This window comes from Xyrauchen texanus, chromosome 22 (genome assembly GCF_025860055.1).
Source record: "Xyrauchen texanus isolate HMW12.3.18 chromosome 22, RBS_HiC_50CHRs, whole genome shotgun sequence".
Lineage (NCBI taxonomy): Eukaryota > Metazoa > Chordata > Actinopteri > Cypriniformes > Catostomidae > Xyrauchen > Xyrauchen texanus.
Genome location: NC_068297.1, coordinates 36,117,770 through 36,140,515, shown reverse-complemented (window position 1 = coordinate 36,140,515; position 22,746 = coordinate 36,117,770). Strand labels below are relative to the sequence as shown.

Below are 22,746 nucleotides of genomic sequence, written 5' to 3'. Positions count from 1 at the left end.
CAGAAAATGTATATAATGTAAAAATATTTATGATATTCAGTGCTTTTCCAATACTTGCAACTCACACACAACTTTTCAGGAGTTTGGAATCACCAAGAAAGTTTTTTTCCTACGTTGTTAAAGAATTTGCTACTTTAATTAGCTTGTAAATTGTGAAAACCAATAGACAGCTTAGTTAGCCACCTAGCTGTTAAACCTGAACTCAAACCTTGACTCAAATTCTGTATGAGTAGTTGAATAAATAGTTTTGGACAGCAGAGACAAAATCCTTACCTATTTAATGAAGACAGAGGGACATCAGGGGTCCGTTCTTCATACCTCGTTTATTACATCCGAGATCAAATGACACATCCAAGATGACATCATCGTGCTAATCATGATCTGGCTAATTATGTTCTTTGAACACACCTGTTGTTTATGATTTGTATCGCTGGATTGAGTTGTCTGGGATAATTGCTCATTCATGTGTTGGTTTAAAAGGGGATACGTATCGATAGTTGAAACCTTGATCAGCTTTCCATGGCCAAAGAGCGCACCCAGTTTTTCTCCGCAACAGAGCAAGAGCTATTGCTCGAAGGTTATGTGGAATTTGAAGGTTTAATTAAAATGGCAGGGAACACCTCAAAGTCTGCAAAAGCCAGGAGAGAGGGCTGGCAAAAAGTAGCAGACAAATTAAATGCATTGTGACCATATTAGATGTTTTTAATCACTTATTACAGTATATATTTTTGTATTTTAATAATTTCATAATTACTTTGTATATCATCTTTAATGTCAGAGCCACCACGGGACCCACAAGAACATGGGAACAAGTAAAAGTGAAATACAAGAATATTCTTCAAAATGGTAATCTTTACTACTTATACTTTTCTTAGTCTCTTTAAAAAAAGACACTGTTAAATGACGTGTTTGTCTGTTTATAACAGCAACCAAGAAAAGGCTGAAAAAAAAAAGGTGGTGGTCGTGCACCCCCATGTTATACCCCGGCAGAAGGGCTGGCCCTTGGGTTGAATGTGAACCGACCCATTGTGGAGGGCATCCTTGGGGGCAGCTCTTCCTTAGACCCACATCCAGGGATCATTATCAGCAACACCTTCATTACAGGTAAATGAGCTTTAAATTCTCTTAGTACACTGTAAAATAATTTGTTGATGCATTAAATTAAGTATAATCCAAATGGCTGTTAAAGTCATTTCAACATGTTAAATCTCGATTAGTGATTAATTGCTTTAACTTAAAGTGAACTATTAACTCTAACTTATTTATTTTGTGCAGTTTTACATAATACACCAACAATTTGACCTGTTCCCATGCGAGTGCTGGCTGAAGCATGTGCAGTATGTGGACTTTTTCTAACTTTTTATATCATAACACTTTGTAATGCCCATTTGTTTCCATTGCACAGGACAGTGAATAAAGCCTCTCAGATGACTGTCCTTTGGAGGAAGTACCTGTAAGTGCATAAATAACTTGACTTAATTTATATATACTCATGTACCTATTATTTCTGAATGCAGAATTTTTTTTATCATTAAGTTTCAATTTACAAGAACCACCACAAATAAATAAGTAATAAATAAGTAGTCAATGGTGTAATGTTGCTGGCAAGGACAAAGACGATGATGGATTGATGAACCCAAGTGCAGTTTATTAAACAAAAGTGAGATCCAAAAATCCTAACTAGAAACATGACTAAACTAGACTTGACACAAACAAAACTTGACTTGAATAAAACTTGTGAGCAGAGGTTCTGCTGTGACATGGCATGGAGCAGTCTGGAGCTTGGCTGTGACATGGCATGGAGCAGTCAAGAGTTTGACTGAGACATGGCATGGAGCAGACTGCGGTTCGGCTGTGACATGGCATAGAGCAGACTGCGGTTCGGCTGTGACATGGCAGGGAGCATTCTGGAGCCTGGCTGTGACATGGCATGGGGCAGGCTGAGGCATGGCTGTGACATGGCATGGAGCAGTCTTGAGCTTGGCTGTGACATGGCATGGAGCAGTCAAGAGTTTGGCTGAGACATGGCATGGAGCAGGCTGAGGCATGGCTGTGACATGACATGGAGCAGGCTGAGGCATGGCTGTGACATGGCATGGAGCAGGCTGAGGCGTGGCTGTGACATGGCACGGAGCAGTCTGGAGCTTGGCTGTGACATGGCATGGAGCAGGCTGAGGCGTGGCTGTGACATGGCATGGAGCAGGCTGAGGCGTGGCTGTGACATGGCATGGAGCAAGCTGAGGCGTGGCTGTGAAATGGCCTGGAGCTGACTCTGGTGTGGCGGTGACATGGCCTGGAGCTGACTCTGGTGTGGCGGTGACATGGCCTGGAGCTTTGTTTTTGAAATTAATGTTTCAAGGTTCCACTTCTGAAGTGTTTCCCTCACATTTGAATCCATCACATCCTATTTAAAAAAAACATAGTTCAGATAAAGTGAATTAAGAACTTCAATTCAATAAAAACTTACATTTCAAGCAATGGTCTTCATTGACATTGGTAAAAGAACACCATCAAAATGTTGCTGCTTTTTGGCATTTAAAAGTCAAAATAAAAGTGATAAATGTCACAACGTGAAAAAAGTCATAACCGTCGTGAATTCAGGGACGCAGAACTTGATGATCAACAGAATTTATCTGACAGGTGTGGGTGAGAAAAAGGTCAATTTTTTGCTAGAAATTCTTCTCTCTACCAGTATGTGACAATAAGCATGAAGAATGTGAATCACCAAAAACACAAGAAGAACAATATGAAATTTAAAGTGGAGATTGACTGAGCAGGGAGGAGAATTAATAATAAAAAAGGAATTAAAAATTCTCACCCACACCTGTCAGATAAATTCTGTTGATCATCAAGTCATGGATTAAACCACTAGTTATGTGTTTTTTGGAGCATAAAAATTTTGCCACCCCTTCACGTGCATTGAATGGACCTACAGAGCTAAAATATACTTTGTGTTCTGCTGAAGAAAGAAAGTCATACTCATACTGGATGGCATGAGTAAATGATGAGAGAATATTCAAGTGTGATGTACCCCCTGTACCAAACAACTTTTCCCATCCCATGCCTCGTAGTTGAGGATTTGTATTCCTATAATCTGTAATATCACACAGAAACATGGTAGCAGCGTGTGACTTTCTCGCTCGAACTGCCCCATACGGATGCATACATCACCTCTACTTGGCTGATTAGCCCAATAGCCCACCCTCCTCCTCGTCACATGTTTGGAAAGCTGCAACCTCCGGTGGTCGCATTCGTCGGCTGCATACGTCATCAAGGCTGTCTCGTTTAAGAAAAGATTTATTTATATATATATATATATATATATATATTTTTTTTTGTTTCCAGGTAAATATAAAAATTTTATTTGTATGTTTTTTAAATAGAACAATATCATGTACAAACAACATGGCAATAATCGTACATCATTGTAATATAACAATGAGATCAGGCGCAAAAGCGCATTACATGAAAAATAAATAAATAATAATAATAATAAATAAATGAAACCAAAAAGCTAGGGTTTGTTTTTAAAAAAAAATAGGGTTTGTTTTCTTCTATTATATCAAAACGTTTTTTTGCATTTTTACTTTCCATCATTAAAAGGGCATTTGTATAAGAAATAAACATTGTGAAATACAGAAAACTGGGTTTCATTTTCAAATATTTATAAATATTTATATAAATACATTTCCAAGAATAAGTTTGTTATTAACCAGTAAATCATCTTTGTTGCTGTTCATAACATAGATAATATAAGTCCATGATAATGTCCTTATGAGAGAAGAATTCAAGAAGAGGAAACTTTGGATAAAGCCACTCATGAATATCAAGCCATAAACATCTACACACATAAAATAGAAAAATAAATTATCAGTAGTTTCAATATTATCACAAAATACACAATTACTAGTTTAAATCCACTTTGTGAAGGCTTGAATGAGCCGGTGCACTCCTGGATGCCTGGCAGTTGGAGAACCTTCAATCTGGCGCAATATATCGACTTTGCCCTGCTGATAAGTGGTTCAACTTTCACTGTGGGGGAGGCGGATAACGTGCCAGTGCCCCCCGTCATGGTCGATGAGCCAGCGTCCCACGTCATGGTCCCTAAGACTGCTCCATGCCATGTCACAGCCACGCCTCAGCCTGCTCCATGCCATGTCACAGCCATCCCCCAGACTGCTCCATGCCATGTCACAGCCACGCCTCAGCCTGCTCCATGCCATGTCACAGCCACGCCCCCTCCAGCTCCCTCTCGAACGCTGTGTTTTTGTTCTGGGGGGGGGTATGTAATGTTTAATGTGTGTGTTCATGTCTTTTATTTTTAAAAGTTTAGTTCCTGTTCATGTCATGTGTTCCCTATCGAGAGGTCTCTCCTATTGCGTAAGTAGCTTACGCTATGGGAAAACTCCGTTTCTCGAGAAATATTTAAGTCTTTATGTAAAACGCATTGCAGCTGCACAGCAGACAGTGATGAGCGAGGCAGCTCGGTCATTGGCTGTGCTGCGGCAACTGCTCGAACCAGTGACGGGGCGACTTAGAACGCGTGACCAATGAGGGCGCGTCCCGCATTCGCGTGCTCAGAGCCTGCTGAAATTAGCATATGAGGGCTATATAATGAGCGTCCCGTCATGCCAGTTCTTTTAGATTTAATCTCCTTCAGCGAAGACCTTCTCTTCGCTGGATCCTCCGGATTTTTGGAGTCTTTCGCCGCCGTGGACAAGCTTACAGCGGGACTGCTAAGAGGACGCCGGCATCTTCAGCCGCCTTCGAAGCCTTCTGCTACGCCATCCGGCGCGCATCGCATATCCTTTTACTGAACAAGCGTTCGCCCCCGCGACGCTTTTTAAGAAAGTAAAAGAGTTATTTTCCAGGCGTTGTTTCAAATGCCTTCAGCCTGCGCCTCGTGCAGAGGCCCTCTTTCCGACGGAGATCGGCACATCATCTGCACTCGCTGCCTGGGTCTGGACCACGCAGAAGCTGCACTCATTCAGGGCGGATGCCCTGAATGCGACTCCTTGGGCCTCGCCGAGCTGCGCACTCGCTTTACCGTTTTCACCGCAAGCGAGCCGGCTGCCCCCGTGCTGCCACCTCTGTTTGAGCCGCGCAAGAAAAAGCGCCGCTCACAGAGGCTGCCAGAGCACCCTGACTCCGGTGATGTCACGCCGGCTCAGTCCCCGCGGGCATCACCGCTACCAGATGTCTCCCCACCGCCGGTCCATTTCGCGAGAACGGGCCTGCACCCCTCCAACAAAGCGGTGGGTCTCGTCTCGTTCGGCACATCAGGGGACGACGACGGAAAGGATGACAGCCTCTCTCTTGACGCTGCATCCGGCGACTGGCGGGCTCGTTGACCCGCGCCATCGGCATCAGCGGACACGAGCGCGGGCACCAGCATGGACTCTGAGATCGTCCGTATCCTGTCTAAGGCCGTGGAAGACCTCGGGCTCGACTGGTCTTCTCCGGAAGAACCCGCCCACAGCCGGCTGGATGAGTGGTTCCTGCAGGGGCGCCGGCAGGCCCCCCGACAGAGACCCTCTCCTTTCTTCCCTGAGGTGCACGACGAGCTCACAAAGTCGTGGAAAGCCCCGCACTCGGCTCGCCTAAAGCCTTCTTTCTCTTCTTCGGCTCTCCTCAGTGGACGGCGCGAGAGAAAGAGGCTACGAGGCAACTCCGCCCCTAGAGGAGACTGTGGCCAACCATCTATGCCCACCCTCCACCGCTGGATGGAAGGCCAGAGCTTCTCACCCATCGAAGCCGTGCAGAACCACATCAGCTCTCACCGGTCGGCGCATACGCCGCCGCCCGGTCAAGCTGCGTCAGCGCTGCATTCGATGGCGGTTCTACAAGTGTTTCAGGCCCAACTTCTCCGCTCTATGGACGAGTCTGGACCTGAACCCGATGCTTTTAAGGACCTGCGCAGTGCTACGGACGTAGCTCTGCGAGCCACAAAGGCCACCGCCCAATCCATTGGCCGGGCCATGGCTAATTTGATCGTCCTTGAGCGCCATCTGTAGCTAACGCTAACGGAGATGAAGGACGCGGATAAGGCACCCTTCCTTGATGCACCTGTCACTCCGAGCGGCCTGTTCGGACCTACGGTGAGAGATTTCACGGAGCGCTTCACTGAGGCGCGGAAGGATTCGCAAGCTATGCATCACTTCCTGCCTAAGCGCTCCAGCTCATCTCAAAAACCGCCGCAGCAGCGAGCCAGGGCAGACCCGCCCGTCTCCCAGCCGAAGAGCAGACCTGAAAAGGACGCTCGACGCCGCTCGCGTTCCGCTGGGCGAAGAAAGCCGCAGGAGCAACGAGGCCCTCGACCCAGAATCACCCTGAACACAGAGCCTCGTAAGTCTTCCTAGCAGCAAGAAGAAAGAGAGGGAGTACGCGTCTCGCAAATGCCGGACCGCTCCCTCGCAAACATTTAAAACATTACCCAGTCCCCTTACAGGCGGCTGGAAATGTCTATACAGCAGTCAATGGGCCAGTCATAAAACTCGCTCACCTGCAATCAAACACCGTTTTCAGGTCGACACAGAAATCACCAAAAGAGTCATTTTCTGCCTGTGTCACTAAGGGTTCATATGTCCACACTAAAGTGCGCATTCCCACATATCAATACTGTCCAAACAGTGCCAAACACCTCCCTAGCTCAGGCTGGATGTCTCAAAAATGTAGTTCGTGTGCCTATTGTCATGTATGCACCACTACACACAAGCACTGTTCCCACAGTTATAAACACTTCCCCAGTAAAAACGGGAAGTGCTATAAGTGTAGCGCGTGTGCCTGCCGTATTGCACGCACCCATACACACAGCTACCCACACAGTTTCAAACAGCTATGCGCAAACATCACAGATGCAATCGCGCGAGCTAAGAAACTCCCGCTAAATGCGGAAAGCTTTATGAATGTGGCAGCGTGCCCATAATGATGAATGCACCCCCACTTCAAAACAATGTTCATACAGTTTCAAGCACCTCTCTGACTCATGCTGTGAGCATTTCGGAAATAGCGCATGTGCCTGTACTCTCACGCGCACCTCTGTACTCGGCACTCAATCACGGCTGCTCAGCGCACACTCGCGCCTCTGAGAGCCGTAGATTCTGTGTTAGCACAAAGCGATTTGCCGGGGGGCCCAGTCACTGTGACACGCCCCAGCCGGCATTCAGCCCATATCTGTGAGAGCAGAAGCCTGGGAAAAAATCCCGACATGCCGAAATGGGTTTTGAACATAATAAAACACGGATACTCACTTCAATTCAGCTCGCAGACCACCCCGCTTTTCAGCGGTGGTCGAGACGAAAGTGAGGAAAGATGTGTCACAGGTTCTATGCACCGAGGTGCTCAAACTGATAGAGAAGGGCTATAGAAACTGTTCCTCCCTCTTTGAGCGGCAGGGTTTTTACAGCCGTTATTTTCTCGTCCGAAAAGGGCGGTGGCCTTCGCCCCATCCTGGATCTCAGACATCTGAACAAAGCGTTAATGATTCGCTCGTTCAGAATGTCAACAACCAAACATATCCTCGCGCAAGTTCAGCCCGGGATTGGTTTCTATCAGTGGATTTGAAAGACGCTTACTTTCACATCCCGATAGCGCCTCACCACAGGCCCTTTCTGAGATTCAGCTTTGAGGGACAGTCATACCAGTACACAGTACTACCATTCGGCCTATCATTGGCCCCCCGTACATTCACGAAATGTATGGACGCGGCACTTTCCCCCCTGAGACAGCGGGGAGTGCGGATACTGAATTACCTCAACGATTGGCTAATCATAGCACAATCAGAGGTTCAGTTAATGACACACAGATCTTGGACTATCAGCCATTTACATTTACAATGCCTGGGTCTGAGAATAAATTTTGCAAAGAGCGTGCTATCCCCCAGCCAGAATATTTCTTTTCTGGGAATAGTGCTAGACTCAGTACAGATGACAGCGCGCCTCTCATCAGAGCGCGTGCTCTCTATTCCACGCCTTGCAACATCGTTCAGAACGGTCGCGCACGCCCCGTCAAACGATTTCAGAGAATGCTCGGTCTCATGGCCTCGGCATCAGCTGTACTCCAGCTAGGATTGTTGCACATGCGTCCTCTCCAGCGCTGGCTCAAGAGCCGTGTCCCCACTCACGCGTGGCGCTCGGGCCACTTTTTGATCAGAGCGAATCACGGCTGTATAAAAGCCCTGACGCCCTGGAAAGCCATAAACTGGTATCAAACCGGCGTGAGTCTGGCCGTGAATACGCGGAGGAAAATGATCACGACAGATGCCTACAAAATAGGATGGGGGGCCCTTTACGAGGGCAGGCCTGTTTCCGGCTTTTGGTCAAACCCGGAAAAGCGCCTACACATAAAGTCTGGAAATGAAAGCGGTCGCCTTGGCTCTCAGAGCCCTGCTTCCGTACCTGCAAAACGAACACGTCCTGGTCCGAACGGACAACATGACGGTAGTTTCGTATATAAATCGCCAAGGTGGACTCAGGTCGAGCTCCCTGCACTCTTATGGCCAGGGAGCTCGTCCTATGGTCACAACACCACCTGCGCTCGCTAAGGGCAGTGCACGTGCCAGGCGTCCTGAACCAAGGAGCGGACATGCTATCCAGAGACAAAGTTCTCCCAGGAGAATGGTCTCTCCACCCTCTGACGGTTCAGTGGTTATGGCGAACCTTTGGCGAAGCAGAGGTCGACCTCTTCGCCTCCAAGGAAAACGCGCACTGCCCTCTCTTCTTCTCAAAAAGCACGGACACGCTCGCCCAAGTTTGGTCGAGCCGCCACTTGTATGCTTTTCCCCCGATCACGATGCTGCCTCAGGTCATCAGTCGGATCAGGGAGGTGAAATGTGCAGTGCTCCTGGTAGCCCCACTCTGGAAAAACCAGACGTGGTTTCCAGAGCTGGTACAGATGATGCAATCTACCCCATGGCCGATTCCACTGAGGCAAGACCCCCGCCCCGATCTGTGGGCCCTCCATGCATGGCCCCTCAACGGGTTCCCGAGAACCTCCCCAGTGGAGTTCTGAAAACCATTACCGAGGCGCGAGCCCCTCTCGAGGCTTGTATGCCCAAAAGTGGAAAGTGTTCAGTGACTGGTGTGATACCAAGAGCTTGAACCCCAAAACGTGCGAGATACCAAGTGTACTCGCCTTTTTGCAGGAGCTGCTGGAGGCGGGCCGCACACCCTCCACGCTCAAAGTCTATGTGGCTGCCATAGCAGCGTCACACAATCCTGATAAAGGACATTCATTAGGAAAAACGATCTGATCGTTCGTTTCCTAAGAGGCTTAGGAGGATGAACCCTCCTCGCCCACCTTCGGTGCCGATCTGGGACCTGGCCACGGTCCTGGACGCACTCAAAGGTGCCCGTTCGAACCTCTCCGAACCGTGCACCTCAAGCAGCTCTCGCTCAAAACCACGCTCTTGCTGGCACTCGCTTCAGTTAAAAGAGTGGGCGACCTGCACGCGCTGTCATCAAGCGCTGCTTGCCTGGAATTTGGACCTAACGACTGCAGAGTTGTCCTTAGGCCAAAGCACGGGTATATTCCTAAGGTGCTCTCTACACCCTTCAGAGCACAGGTGATATTTCTGGCAGCGCTATCGTCCTCAGCAGACGAAGGTGATGCAAATTTACTCTGCCCGGTCAGGGCGCTAAGAGTATATTTGGCACGTTCTGCCCTGTTCAGAAAGACGGAACAATTATTCGTATGCTTTGGCGGCCGAACTAAGGGTCTCGCTGTCTCAAAGCAACGAATATCGCGCTGGATAGTGGATGCTATAGCGCTAGCTTATGGAGCCAAGGGCCTTCAATGCCCCTTAGGCATCAGAGCTCACTCTATGAGGAGCATGGCCTCCTCGTGGGCATGGTCGAGTGGGATACCCATTGAAGATATTTGTGCGGCGGCAGGCTGGGCCTCGCCTTCGACATTTATCAGGTTTTATAACCTACAGGTCCCCTCACTGCATTCCAACATTCTATCAGTCTGACTGTGGAATGAACTGGAGTATGTATATGCTGGGCATCATCTCCTCCCTTATAAGGTCCGTCTCTGACCGACTTAGAGGGTTTATTATGCGTACCAGTACACAAAAGCTCAGTACATGAGATATGTGCTTGTGTTTGTACAAGGAGCGCCCACCTTGAAGGCAAGGAGCCCTGTCATACCCCACTATATAGCTTCGCCGCTGGCCGGCTCGTGGAATATCACTTTGCTTGAAGGCTCAGGCACCTGCCTCTGGCTTTATAGAGCGAAGTCAGCACGCACGGCGTTTTACATGGTGTTCCCATAGCGTAAGCTACTTACGCAATAGGAGAGACCTCTCGATAGGGAACGACTCGGTTACTAACGTAACCTCGGTTCCCTGAGAGGAGGGAACGACTATTGCGTAAGCTGCCGTGTCTGTGCTTGGTCAGTTCGCTTCAGTCGATTGAACCTAAAAGAACTGGCATGACCGGACGCTCATTATATAGCCCTCATATGTTAATTTCAGCAGGCTCTGAGCCGCTGAATCGCGGACGCGCCCTCATTGGTCGCGCGTTCTAAGTCGCCCCGTCACTGGTTCGAGCAGTTGCCGCAGCACAGCCAATGACCGAGCTGCCTCGCTCATCACTGTCTGCTGTGCAGCTGCAATGCGTTTTACATAAAGACTTCAATATTTCTCGAGAAACTGAGTTTTCCCATAGCGTAAGCTACTTACGCAATAGTCGTTCCCTCCTCTCAGGGAACCGAGGTTACGTTAGTAACCGAGTCGTTTCCTAGTCATGTTTGTTTAGTCTTTGTGTAAGTTTATTAGTCTTGTATATCAGTCCTATCTTTTCCTTGATTAACTTTTTTGTCTTGTTCTCCCATGTCATGTATTTGCCCACATGTTTGCAATTGTCTATTGTTTGCTAAGTCTTGTTTATATTCATGTTAATTGTTTATGTTTAGTTCATATCTATAGTAAGGGTTTTGGATTTGATGTATGTAAATAAACTGCACTTGAGTTCTTCGTCTTCGCGTCATCGTCTTCGTCATTGCCAGTGCCAGCACATGAGGGTGGTGGGATTAGAATTTTATAGGAATCCTTTGATTAGACAGAAATTCTCATATGATATAAAACATCCTCTACTATTGACTAAATGAAGCACCGACGAGATACCTTTCTCCATCCAGTCCTTATTATATAGTGATTTATTTCTTATTGTGATATATCTATTATTCCATAAGGGGATCTTGTGTGACGTGTAATTATGATTGTATAAAAGCTTCCGGTACAAGACTTGCTGGTGAAACTGGGATAGTTTTATAGGAAGACATTGGGGAGTGAAATCACATCTAAGTAAAAATTCTATCCCTCCCAATTTATAAAACATTTCTCTGAGAATATGAAACCAAAGGTTGTTGTTATTTAGAAAAGATTTTAACCAGTACATTTTCAGGGTACCTTTTATGATATCAAAGTCAATGGCTTATAAACCTCCATCTTTGAAATCTTTAGTCAAGTTTGCTCTTTTAATGTAATGAACTTTCTTTCTCCAGATATAATCAAAATTAACCTGATAATTTTTATTTATAATTTTATTAGGAATTGCCAATGAGTATGAAGGGTAGATGCACCTAGATAAACTATCAATTTTTGTTAAAAATATTCTTCCCAATAAACTAATATCTCTCAATAACCATGAGTTAAGTTTAGATTGGCTTTTATCAACTACTTTCCACAGGTTCATATTTTTGCATTCAATTGAGTCTTTGGAAATGTATATGCCTAAATATTTCACTGTGGATTTTATAGGGATATTATATGCCTCGGTTAACTGACATTGATGAATTGGCATTAATTCACACTTGTTCAGATTTCCTTTTAAGCCAGAGGCTTTATAGAAAGAGACAGCTTCCTTAGCAAGCAGAGTTCGATCTGTATCTACATTGCCATTAATCAATACTGCTTTAATTGAAAGTCTCTCCTGCCTTCATTTTTCTAGATGACAAAATATGCTTCCTTCTCCTTCCATCCACTTTTCGAAGATAGATATCATCCAGTTTAGATAGCAGAGTTTGTAGTTTCTGTTTATCATTATCAGTTATTTATGTCCTGTTATTATAGTTGTAATAGTTGTTTATATTTTTAATGATGTTTATTTCTGTTAATTTGTTGTTTCTATTGAGTGATTTTCCAAAATGAATAGAGAATTCTCAAATTTTAAATTTAAGGAATTCCCATTTGGCAATAAAGGATGTTAGAGAATCATCATTCATAATATTAGAGATTTATTTTTAATACGCTCATGGAATGATTGGCATTTTAGTCAATTAGAATTCAATTTCCAATACCCTTTATTATTTAAGCAAACACCAGAAGGTTTAAGAACCAACTTAATAAGAGTGATCTGTGAGAGGAGCTGCAGACATACAACAGTCAGAAACAAAGTTCATCACAGAGAAAGAGATTAACCAGAAATCTACTCTTGACTTTGCTGCATTATTTGGTTTAAACCAAGAATATTGCTTGGAGTCTGGATATTTGGTGCACCAGGGATCCAATAAGTTTAGCATGTGACAGAAATCAGACAAGGTATGATTTGAGCTATGATAACATTTGGGAGGGTATCTATCCAGCCATTCATCATTTACCATGTAGGATAGAAGAGCTTAAGGTTATCAATAACATTGCAAACATCTGAAATCAATTGTCTTTTTTTAACTAGATTACTAAATCCATACACGTTTATCAGAAAAATATATTGATCATCAAAGTTCAAAACACAATTTAACCAGTGACCGTTATTGCTACCCCTAGATGTCACTAATTTACCAGGTGAATTGCAAAAGAGAATTGCTAACCCTCCAGATTTAGATGAACCGTGATCAAAAAGAATTTTGTCTCCCCATTGGTTTCCCAGAATTTTTCATCCTCAGGGTTCTTAAAACAAAATAAAATGTACTTTTTTGCCCTTACAAAACAAAAATATTGACTTTCTCTTCATGTTGTCTCTTAAGCCCCTAGCGTCAAGTGAAATACAAGAAAACAAATTATTCATACCGACCGACCAACCGGCCGGCCGGCCGACCCCCCCTCTCTCTCTCTCTCTCTCTCTCTCTCTCTCTCTCTCTCTCTCTCTCTCTCTCTCTCTCAAAAGCAAATTTTTTACGTAAAAGGACGTTTTTACAAAAATATGTTGTGTTTGTTGGTTTTAAATTATTAAACAATGTAAAGTAAATACATATATGTTCAAAATGAAGACAAAGAATTTGGACACTTTCTGGTTGACAAACATCCTAAGTTAATTCTGGGCCAGCGGTTAAGGCTCTGGGTTACTGACCGAAAGGTCGGGGGTTCAAGCCCCAGCACTGCCAGCAGTGGTATCACTGTTGGGCCCTTGACCCTATCTGCTCCAGGAGTGCTGTTTCATGGCTGACCCTGCGCTCTGACCCCAGCTTAGTTGGGATATGCGAAACAACTGCATTTCATTGGCTCTGTACCTGTACTCTGCACAATGACAATAAAGTTGAGTCTTAATCTTAATGAGGCCACTATGCTGTGAACACACTTCATTTGCAGACTAAAAATCAAGTTGCAAAAATGGTTCAGAAAAGTGAAGTTAGTTCTAATATGAGGTCTAATTCATGTGTTTGTAGATGCCCCATTATTTTATGTTTTGTAATCTAAAGTAAATAAATTCTTACATTTCAAATTGTGGATTAATTCATTCATTTCTTTTTGGAACCATGGTATTTGTTTTCCAAAATATTTAACCAATATCTCCTTGTCACAGTGTTCTAAGGAATGTGACTGCTACAGTACCATGTCTATAGATTGACCATGCAGCCATGATGTGAGATTGGAAGTGAATATATTTAATCTCAGTTAAATGCAATTACATTGTGTAAACGTAGAATGCAGCCAGGGAGCTCACTATGTTCTCTGCATACAGTAATAAAGCATGCAAACTCTTTTGCAAATATTAGTATATCTTACATACAGAGTTTTAGAAGTCTGTCTTGTTTTCGCAGCATAAAGAGGGCAAGTGTGGATTGTGGTTTAAAATAATTTCTTTGTGTAAAGATAAGCAGATTGAGCACCTATAGTTAAACCCTTAAATTTGTCAACTTGACCTACATCAATTCTATCGACACGAGACATCAACGGCATAACAGAACCATGCCCAAAACCATGGCTGATCAAGAGAGAGAGGGGAAGAAAAGTCCAAATATCCTGATGTTGCATTAGCTCTCACCACAACTGAATGCTCTGCAGTTCCACATCACCCAGAATCTCCAGCTGGTCAATGGAGCTAAAGTTTTGAACCTTGTGTCTGTAGTCCAGTAGGTGTGATCCGTTTACTGCAATCTTAAACTGATAAGACTGACACAGGATGATCATCTGACAAGATGGAGAAAAAATAACATTGTTTAGTGTTTTCTCATTTCGGAAATACGCCACAGCTCTGCATGAAGACGAGAAAACATTAATTATTGAACTGTCTGATGGCCACACAAAAAAGCAGTAGGAATTATACCTGTGAGGGAATAAACTAAATAAAATGAAAAAGTCCCAATTTCTCCACATTACCTCTACATCGAGTCAGTAATATGACACATTATATTGAAATTTACCTTATGAGAACAATAACCTTGCACACCCCTGTTATATGCTTGGTTCTGTCTGACACTCACTCTATTTCTACAAAATAAAGAGTCTCACAACCGCATGCTTCTCAGTGCTTACACTTTACTTTACGTGCTTGCGCATCTCAATGATGTCACATACTTCTGACAATATATAACATATTTTAACATCCTTTTTTTTTTTTTTTTAAACGTACATGGCACTGTGGTCACTGTATGCAATAAACTTGTGACCAAGAACAACAATATAACACCATATACTCAAAGTTACTCTTCTGTCTCACAATAACAATGAAACAGATTTAAACAAAATCTTTCAAGTGTGTTGGTTTCTTGACTATTCTGCCAACTCTGGTTGTCACAACACTGTTGCTGTTATCTGAATGTTGTGTGCGTGTGTCTGGTACTGTCTGTGAATGTCCCTCATCCAGATGGATCTTCTGATTAGACTGTTCAATCTTGACACTCATGTTTTGTGTGTCTGCTCTCTGTGGTCCTCCAGACACAGTCCTGAGATGTTTCCGATTTCTCCTTACAACAGTTCCATTTTCCATCTTGACCGTGTATGATCTGTTATTGGCAACTCTTAACACTGTTGCTGGTGTCCAGTCCGATCTTTTTTTCGTGTCCAGCTGAACCCTTACGTGTTCTCCTTGCTGGAGAGGTCTAAGATCTTTTGCTCTGTTGTAGTAGAAGGCTTGTTTGCGTTGGTTGTCTTTTACTGCATGTTCTGTGTTTACAACACCTGGCTGCAGGAGGCTGTCATGTGTCGGCAGTAATGTTTTAGTCCTTCTGCTCATGAGTCTTTGTGCAGGACTGGCATGGAACCCCTGAGATGGTGTGTTCCTGTGTTCTAGAATAGCTAGATATGGATCAGTCTTTGCTCTCTTTGCCTTTCCCATCAGCTGTTTTGCCGTCTTTACCGCAGACTCAGCTTTGCCGTTGCTTTGCGGATACGCTGGAGATGATGTTACATGCTTAAATTCCCAAGCTGTGCTGAACTGTTTGAATTCTTGTGAGCTGTACTGTGGTCCGTTATCAGATATCACAGTGTCTGGAATCCTGTGTCGTGCAAAATGGGCCTTTAACTTGTGTATCACTGTACTTGACCTGGTGTCTGTGAGACAGTCTACTTCCCAGAAGTTGGAAAAGTAATCCACTGTGATGAGATATGCTCTGTTGTTAAATGGAAACAAATCTGTACCCACTTTTGACCATGGTCTCATAGGAATGACATGTGGGCACATTGTCTCTTTCTGCTGCCGTGCATCCACTGCTCTGCAGACTGCACAGTTTCCTATGTATGTTCTTATGGCGGCACTCATCCCAGGCCAATATACACAGTCTCTTCCTCGGCGTAAGCAACTTTCTATGCCTAAGTGTGATGCATGAATTCTCTCCATGATTTCTGTTCTTAGCTTTGCTGGTATTACAGCTCTCTCACCTCTGAAAATCACACCATGTTGCACACTAAGCTCTTCTCTTACTGAAAAAATTGGTCTCACCTCTTCTTTCAGCTGCGTTTTCTCTTCTGGCCATCCTTGGACTATCACTTGCCGTAATATCTGAAACGTCCCATCCCTAGCAGTTTCTGTCTGTATCTTCTGTAGACTTCCTTCTGAAATGGGCAGGTACTGCAGCATGTTAATCATCTCAATTTCTGTCTCTACGGATCCTTCTGAAGCACACTCTGGTAAGTACGCTCTGCTGAGGGTATCTGCTAGGTACATTAATTGACCTGGAACATAGACAACATTAATATCATATCGCTGAAGCCTCAAAAGCATTCTCTGCAATCTCTTAGGTGCGTCTAGAAGTGGCTTTCTTGTGATAGTTTCAAGGGGTTTGTGGTCTGAATGGACTTCTGTGTTCCGGCCATAGGTGTACTGGTGGAATTTCTCCATCCCAAACAGGATTGCCAGGCATTCTTTCTCTATTTGAGCATAACCCTTTTCAGTGGGTGTAAGTGCTCTGCTGCAAAAAGCAACTGGTTGTCCTGCCTGCAGTAGTGCTGCACCCAGCCCTGTCTCTGAGGAGTCACACTGAAGAACCAGGTCTTCTTCTGGATTATAGTATTTCAAAACAGGTGCAGAGGCAATCGTTTGTTTCAATTTATTTAATGCTTCTTCCTGTATACCAGTCCACTCCCAAACCACATCTCTGTGTGTCAGTTGTCTTAATGTGTCGCAGCTATCTGACAAGTGTGCACAAAATTTGGACAGATAGTTCACCATACCTAATAATCTCTGCAGCCCCTTCACATCTGATGGTCTGGGCATCTCCACTATGGCTCTCACCTTCTCTGGATCAATCTTTAAACCTTCCGAACTCAGTCTGTGTTCGATGTATGGCACCTCTTTCTGTTTCAGCTTGAGTTTGTTGAAGTTTAGTTTGATGTTTTTGTTTCTGCATCGCTCCAGTAGTTGTCTTAAGTTTTTCGTTATGATCTTTCTCAGCGGTCTCATCGTTATCGCCTTCCCCACAAATGAGGATGTCATCCGCTATTATCCGGATTCCTGGGAGCCCCTCCAACGCCTGAGTCAACCTGTGCTGGAAAACTTCTGGAGCCGGGCTGATCCCCATGGGCATTCTGATCCATCTATACCTGCCAAACGGAGTAGCGAAAGTAGTAAGATAACTTGACTCTTCTGAAAGCCTTACATGCCAGAATCCATCCTTTACATCACACACTGTAAAAACTCTCGCTTTAGTCAGATCCGGGAGAACATCATCTATGGTAGGCAGGGAAAAGTGTTGACGCTTAAGTGCTTTGTTTAGTGGTCTTGGGTCAATACAAATTCTTAATTTTCCACTTGGTTTCTTCACCACCACCATGCTGCTAATCCAATCCGTGCTCTTTTCCACCTGAGCTATGATGCCTCTCTCTACCAGGCTTCCTAGTTCATCTTTTAGATGTTTCATTAGTGCCACCGGAACTCTCCGCTTTGGAAGCCTCACCGGTTTAACTTCAGGATCCACCTCGAGGTTATATTTCCCTTCCAGGCATCCATCTCTGAGAGTATACATCAGCATACTCTCGTTGTATGTCTCTCTTGTCCCACGTTAAGTTTTCTCTGCATCTCTCTGTGGTAACAATATCATCAATTGCCATAATGTTTTCATGCTGTATTCTTACCAGATCCATTGCTTGCACAGCCTTGTTTCCTAGCAGGGGCACTGATGAGCTTTCCTCCACTACAATGAACTCCAGAAGATAAAGTTTTCTGTTTCTGGGGTTTCTTATTTTTATTCTGCACTTCCCTATGGGTTTCAAGGTGCTCTTGTTATACATGACCAGAATCTGTTCAGTCTTTTCCATTACTGTGTCAGGGTTTAACAGTTGAATGGGTATGACGTTACAACTGGCTCCGCAGTCTAGTTGAAATTTTACTGGCCTCTCAATTATCAGCATGGTTGCAAACAGTTGCTTTTCATGTTTGTCCTCCTTTTGTGAATTAAGGCTTAGGATTTCTTGATACGGTTCTTCTTCCCTTTCTGCAACACTGTGTATTCCCTTTCTCATTGTCTCTTTTGTTTTGCATGTGGATGCAAAATGGTTCAGCTTGCCACATTTCCTGCACTGCTTTCCGTAAGCAGGGCAACTCTGTTTTTTCCACTCATGCTGTTTTCCACAGAATTTGCACTTAGCTGGTTGTGTTTGTTTGGCACTCTGGGCCTGTCTAACTCTCTGAACTGCGTGTACTTCTGATTTCTGACCCTCAATAGTCATCACGTTCTCTTTTGACAGTTCTGATGCTTTACATATCCTCACACATTTCTCAAGTGTCAGGTCCGTCTCTCTTAATAGGCGTTCTCTCACGTGCAAGTTCATTATGCCGCATACTATTCTGTCTCTAATCAGAGAGTCTCTAGCCGTTCCAAAATTGCATGTGTTAGCCAGCACTTTCAAATCAGTAACATACTTGTCAAACGTTTCGCCGGAGTTCTGATTTATGGAGAAAAATTTGTATCTTTCCACAGTTTCATTCGGTGCCGGATTGCAATGATTTCTGAACGCGGTTAACAGCCATTCCATCGTCAGCTCGCCGTCAGCCGGCAGGGCCGCGCTCATCGTCTTACACAGTTCTCTTCCTGTTTCTCCGATTAGATATTGGAAAACGTTTACCTTCGTTTTGTTGTCCGCATCTGTAAGCGACAAATCCATGTACAGGGAAAACTCCTCTTCCCACGCTTTCCAAGCTTTGGGTATGCACGTAGCATTCCAGTCAAAATTTGCTGGAGGTTTCAATCCAAACGCACCCTCCATGATCGGCACTCGTCTCTCGCAGTTGCTTTCTCGATAGCAAACTTTAAAATCTAATCTTTCACTTTTATCTCGTACTTTACCGCTGCCACCATGTTATATGCTTGGTTCTGTCTGACCCTCACTCTATTTCTACAAAATAAAGAGTCTCACAACCGCATGCTTCTCAGTGCTTACGCTTTACTTAACGTGCTTGCGCATCTCAATGACGTCACATACTTCTGACAATATATAACATATTGTAACAACCCCAATGACAATTTAAGACCCTGACTATGGAAAACAAGGCAATGTATTGTGGAATCGGATAAAGTTACCTCAAAGTAGTTTCCAGCAGAGAAAGGAAAGTATGGTAGTTCACATTCCTCCAGGCCCCATGACTGGCTAAGAAAAGAGTTCCTGATGAGCATGCCTGTTTTGACACGTGCGTTGAGGTGTAGAGCAATGTTGTATGATCGACTGCACCTCAGGTTAACAGTGAAACTTCAGAAAAAATCCAAAACAGACATTTAAAGTGTCACACTGTCAACATTTTTTAAATAAATTAAAATAAAGATACATTTCGTATCTACCTGTGAGGGAATAAACTGATATGCCCTTTGATTGTTATTTGCTTCCCTGGAGTGAGCCCTCTAAGTAAACTGCCTTTGTAGGGTATGCTCTGCAAAAAGGCACCGTATGTGTTGTGGGTCAAATACTGATTCTATAAATATAACATGCCCTATAAAATAAAATTAAGTCATAATTCATAAGGAATAATGAACTTACAAGGTCATCTGATTTTGAAAATACAGCCTGTGAGAAAACAATGGTATTAAGCGTTTGATAATTGCACTGTTAAAATGTTTTGCTACCCTTGTAAGTAAAACACTTATGATATCTGATTTGAAGCAGAATATATGTAACATGTTTGTACTTACTGAATCAGGGACAAAGCTGATTGCATGTATTTCTACTTTTCCAGAGACTGAACATGTGTCAACCCTCTCAAGAGGAATTCTGTGCTTGTACTCCAAAACATGAGCACCGTTTACAGCCACCTACAAGCATTGTCTGTTACTTGGCCAATAAGAAGTTTGGAAACTTATAATATTTATTACTATTATTCTTGTTAAAGATAGCCAACTATTCATCCACAATAATAATATCAAAATGCTTGTGCCATGCCTTTAACAAGATACTTTTAACTCAAATGTCATGTTAAGATTCACACTCACTTTGAAAACATCACAGAGCACCAGGATGATGGTCTCAAAGAATGCTCCCTGTTTGAAAGGCATCAGGTCCATATTGTCCTCTCTGCCCCAGCTTCCATGTTGTAAGGAGTTGCACACAATCCGTGGAGAACTGAAGTGCGGATTGAAGCGAAAGGCAATGTCTGCCGGTTGCTTAGTGCTGCTGCCACATGTCAGATCAAACTGAAACCTATTGATGCACAGGTGATAAATGATACACTGAAATAATAATAAAGGTTTTGGCTTTTAAAATTTTACATAATTGCAATTTAATACATTAAAAAAACGTATTTTCTTTGGTAACATTCGCTTAAAAAATCTTAAGATGTTTAGGATAAAAAAAATTAAACAATAAAAATGATTGTTTTTGTTATTAGTAATATTATTACATAACATTTGGTATGACAGAAAAGTCAAGGATACTATAAAAGTGTTTTTACTTTACACAACAATGTCATGTTTGATCTCAGAGATACCAACATAAATGTTCAGTTCAGTGGGTCCGGGGGGATGCACAGGACTTGGAAGTACGGGTCTCATGAGAACATTTCATAGCTTGAAGTGAAGTGATCATTTATATAATTTCATTTATGAGAATTAACCCCTCGGATGAGTTAAGTATTGAGTTTGTTACCTGTCAGCATCATTACTAACACATCCCTGAATAACAATCATCTCTCCAAGGAGAAGACCACCCGGTATGATCTCTGTGAAGGGAACTGTCTGGTGAAAATTACAATAAAAAAACATCTTCATTGGCATTTAAAATACTATCCATTTGCGATATATTTCAGTGTAGGCCACTGTTATGAATAGCATCACAATGGTTCAATTGCACAAAACGCGTGTGAGTTCTGCTTCATAAATCGTGGTCTTACCGGATTGAGAATGGTCTGTTTAGCATTTGCCACTGACATTGAAATTCCTGTATTTAGCCGTTGACAATAATATGATTGTGTTTACAAAAGTGTGGTCTTTTTACAGCGCCGTTTCCTCCATTTGTGAGAGTGAGCTGCTGCTTACACAGAGAACGTTTTTGGCATCAATTGGTTGCCGCAGGTCCCTGCGTCAGCGCTGCGACTGCATCACCATTCAACATTGCCTTGTCCCAAATGGCACCCTCAGCCCTTGTGATCTAGCTTCCTCCGAGTGCAGGCTTTGATGACGTAAGAGAGTGCAGACCGATGGGGCACTGGTCAGCAAGTCCACGAGGGGGCATGATTGGTAAAAGTGTGCATTTGGGACAGACTTCAATCAGATGACGCATTTTTTACATTGTTTTTATTTGCATGCAGTTTTACAAATTATTATTTTTAAAAGCCATGGCATTGATAGATAGGATAAAGGAACATACTTTAAATTAACTATTTAATATTTGTTTTTATTAAATAATTACAAGCAACACTGACAATAAAGCATTAGGTAATAAAGAACCTCTGAAAAACAAAGTGACAACAGCAACAAAACCCCATTGTTTTATATCTTTAGAGAACATATAAACATTATTCAGAAACATGGATGGTTACAGCTTATAATACAGTAAAATGTAAAGAACATACAACCACATTTTCGCAAAAATAGTAATAAAATACACACAGCCACACTTCTGCAGGTATATCTGTTAGACCAAATGTTGCTATAACAATAAATATAGGCAGTCTTACAAGCTACACCATGTGCATTCATTTATCCTTTCCTGCTTTGATATTTTAGAGACTCACAATAATTCTAAAATCCTCTTTGAAACAACGGTAACAATAAACTGAATACGAGTAATTCCACTGGAAAATTAAATAAAACAAAGTTTTGAACAAGTTCTACACATCAGACTATACGGTGATTCAATATACCCATGGTAAGCAAGTGAGCTGTTGATAATCAGGAAAAGGTGATTATTAAAATACATTTTTAATCCGTAAATGAACATCGCCTTGTCCGCCATGATTTTCTCCTCCAGCTCAGAAACTGGAGTTCTTGGTCTAGTCTGTCGCAAAGACTGTTGGGTAGCGGACTGCCGTGAGCATAGACATCATATAGATAAGACGCCCTATCGACCGCTTCTGCCCATAGATATTATATAGAGACTAGATGCCCTATTGGCCGCTGCGCATATTTTGTTCTGACATCTAAGATATAGATGAATTGAATTATTCACACTAGCAAGCTCACAGACAAGTCAACAATGGCTAATTATTTAGAGAAGTTGCAAAGGTAAAAGCAGATATAAAGTTTTTGGCTATTTGGGGCTGACAGCCGCAGCAATCGGAGCATAAATGAGACCTTTGTATTTGATGACTTACAGAAGTCATATTTCACTTTGTGATTCTTTAGAACTGTGTAAAGTGAGAGTGTGTGTGTGTGTGTGAGAGAGAGAGAGAGAGTATGTGTGAGAGAGAGAGAGTGTGTGTGTGTGTGTGAGAGAGTGTGTGTGTGTGTGTGTGAGAGAGAGAGTGTGTGTGTGTGTGTGTGTGAGTGTGTGTGTGTGTGAGAGAGAGAGAGAGTGTGTGTGTGTGAGAGTGTGTGTGTGTGTGAGAGAGACTGTGTGTGTGAGAGAGAGAGTGTGTGTGTGTGTGTGAGAGAGAGAGAGAGAGAGAGAGAGAGAGAGTGTGTGTGTGTCACAAATCATTATAAATAGTTTCTTCAACTTATTAA

General features: G+C 43.3%; 1 protein-coding gene across 2 annotated transcripts; it reads right to left on the bottom strand.

Annotated features, from left to right (window-relative positions):
* Nucleotides 1–1,657: 1,657 nt before the first annotated feature.
* lgals8b (galectin 8b) lies at nucleotides 1,658–21,137 on the bottom strand. Of its 2 annotated transcripts, none has more exons than XM_052154276.1 (9): nucleotides 20,973–21,107; nucleotides 20,729–20,813; nucleotides 20,077–20,284; nucleotides 19,780–19,899; nucleotides 19,628–19,654; nucleotides 19,432–19,520; nucleotides 19,177–19,342; nucleotides 14,205–14,350; nucleotides 1,658–2,404 (listed from the first exon to the last, which is right to left on the bottom strand). In XM_052154276.1, exons 2-9 carry the CDS (start codon nucleotides 20,767–20,769, stop codon nucleotides 2,398–2,400), a joined length of 804 nt encoding a protein of 267 aa, XP_052010236.1. In that variant the 5' UTR covers nucleotides 20,770–20,813; nucleotides 20,973–21,107; the 3' UTR covers nucleotides 1,658–2,397. The 2 variants fall into 2 exon arrangements, with proteins under 2 accessions (XP_052010236.1, XP_052010235.1); XM_052154275.1 differs by having other exon boundaries at nucleotides 1,660–2,404; nucleotides 20,729–20,817; nucleotides 20,973–21,137.
* Between the last annotated feature and the right edge of the window lie 1,609 nt (nucleotides 21,138–22,746).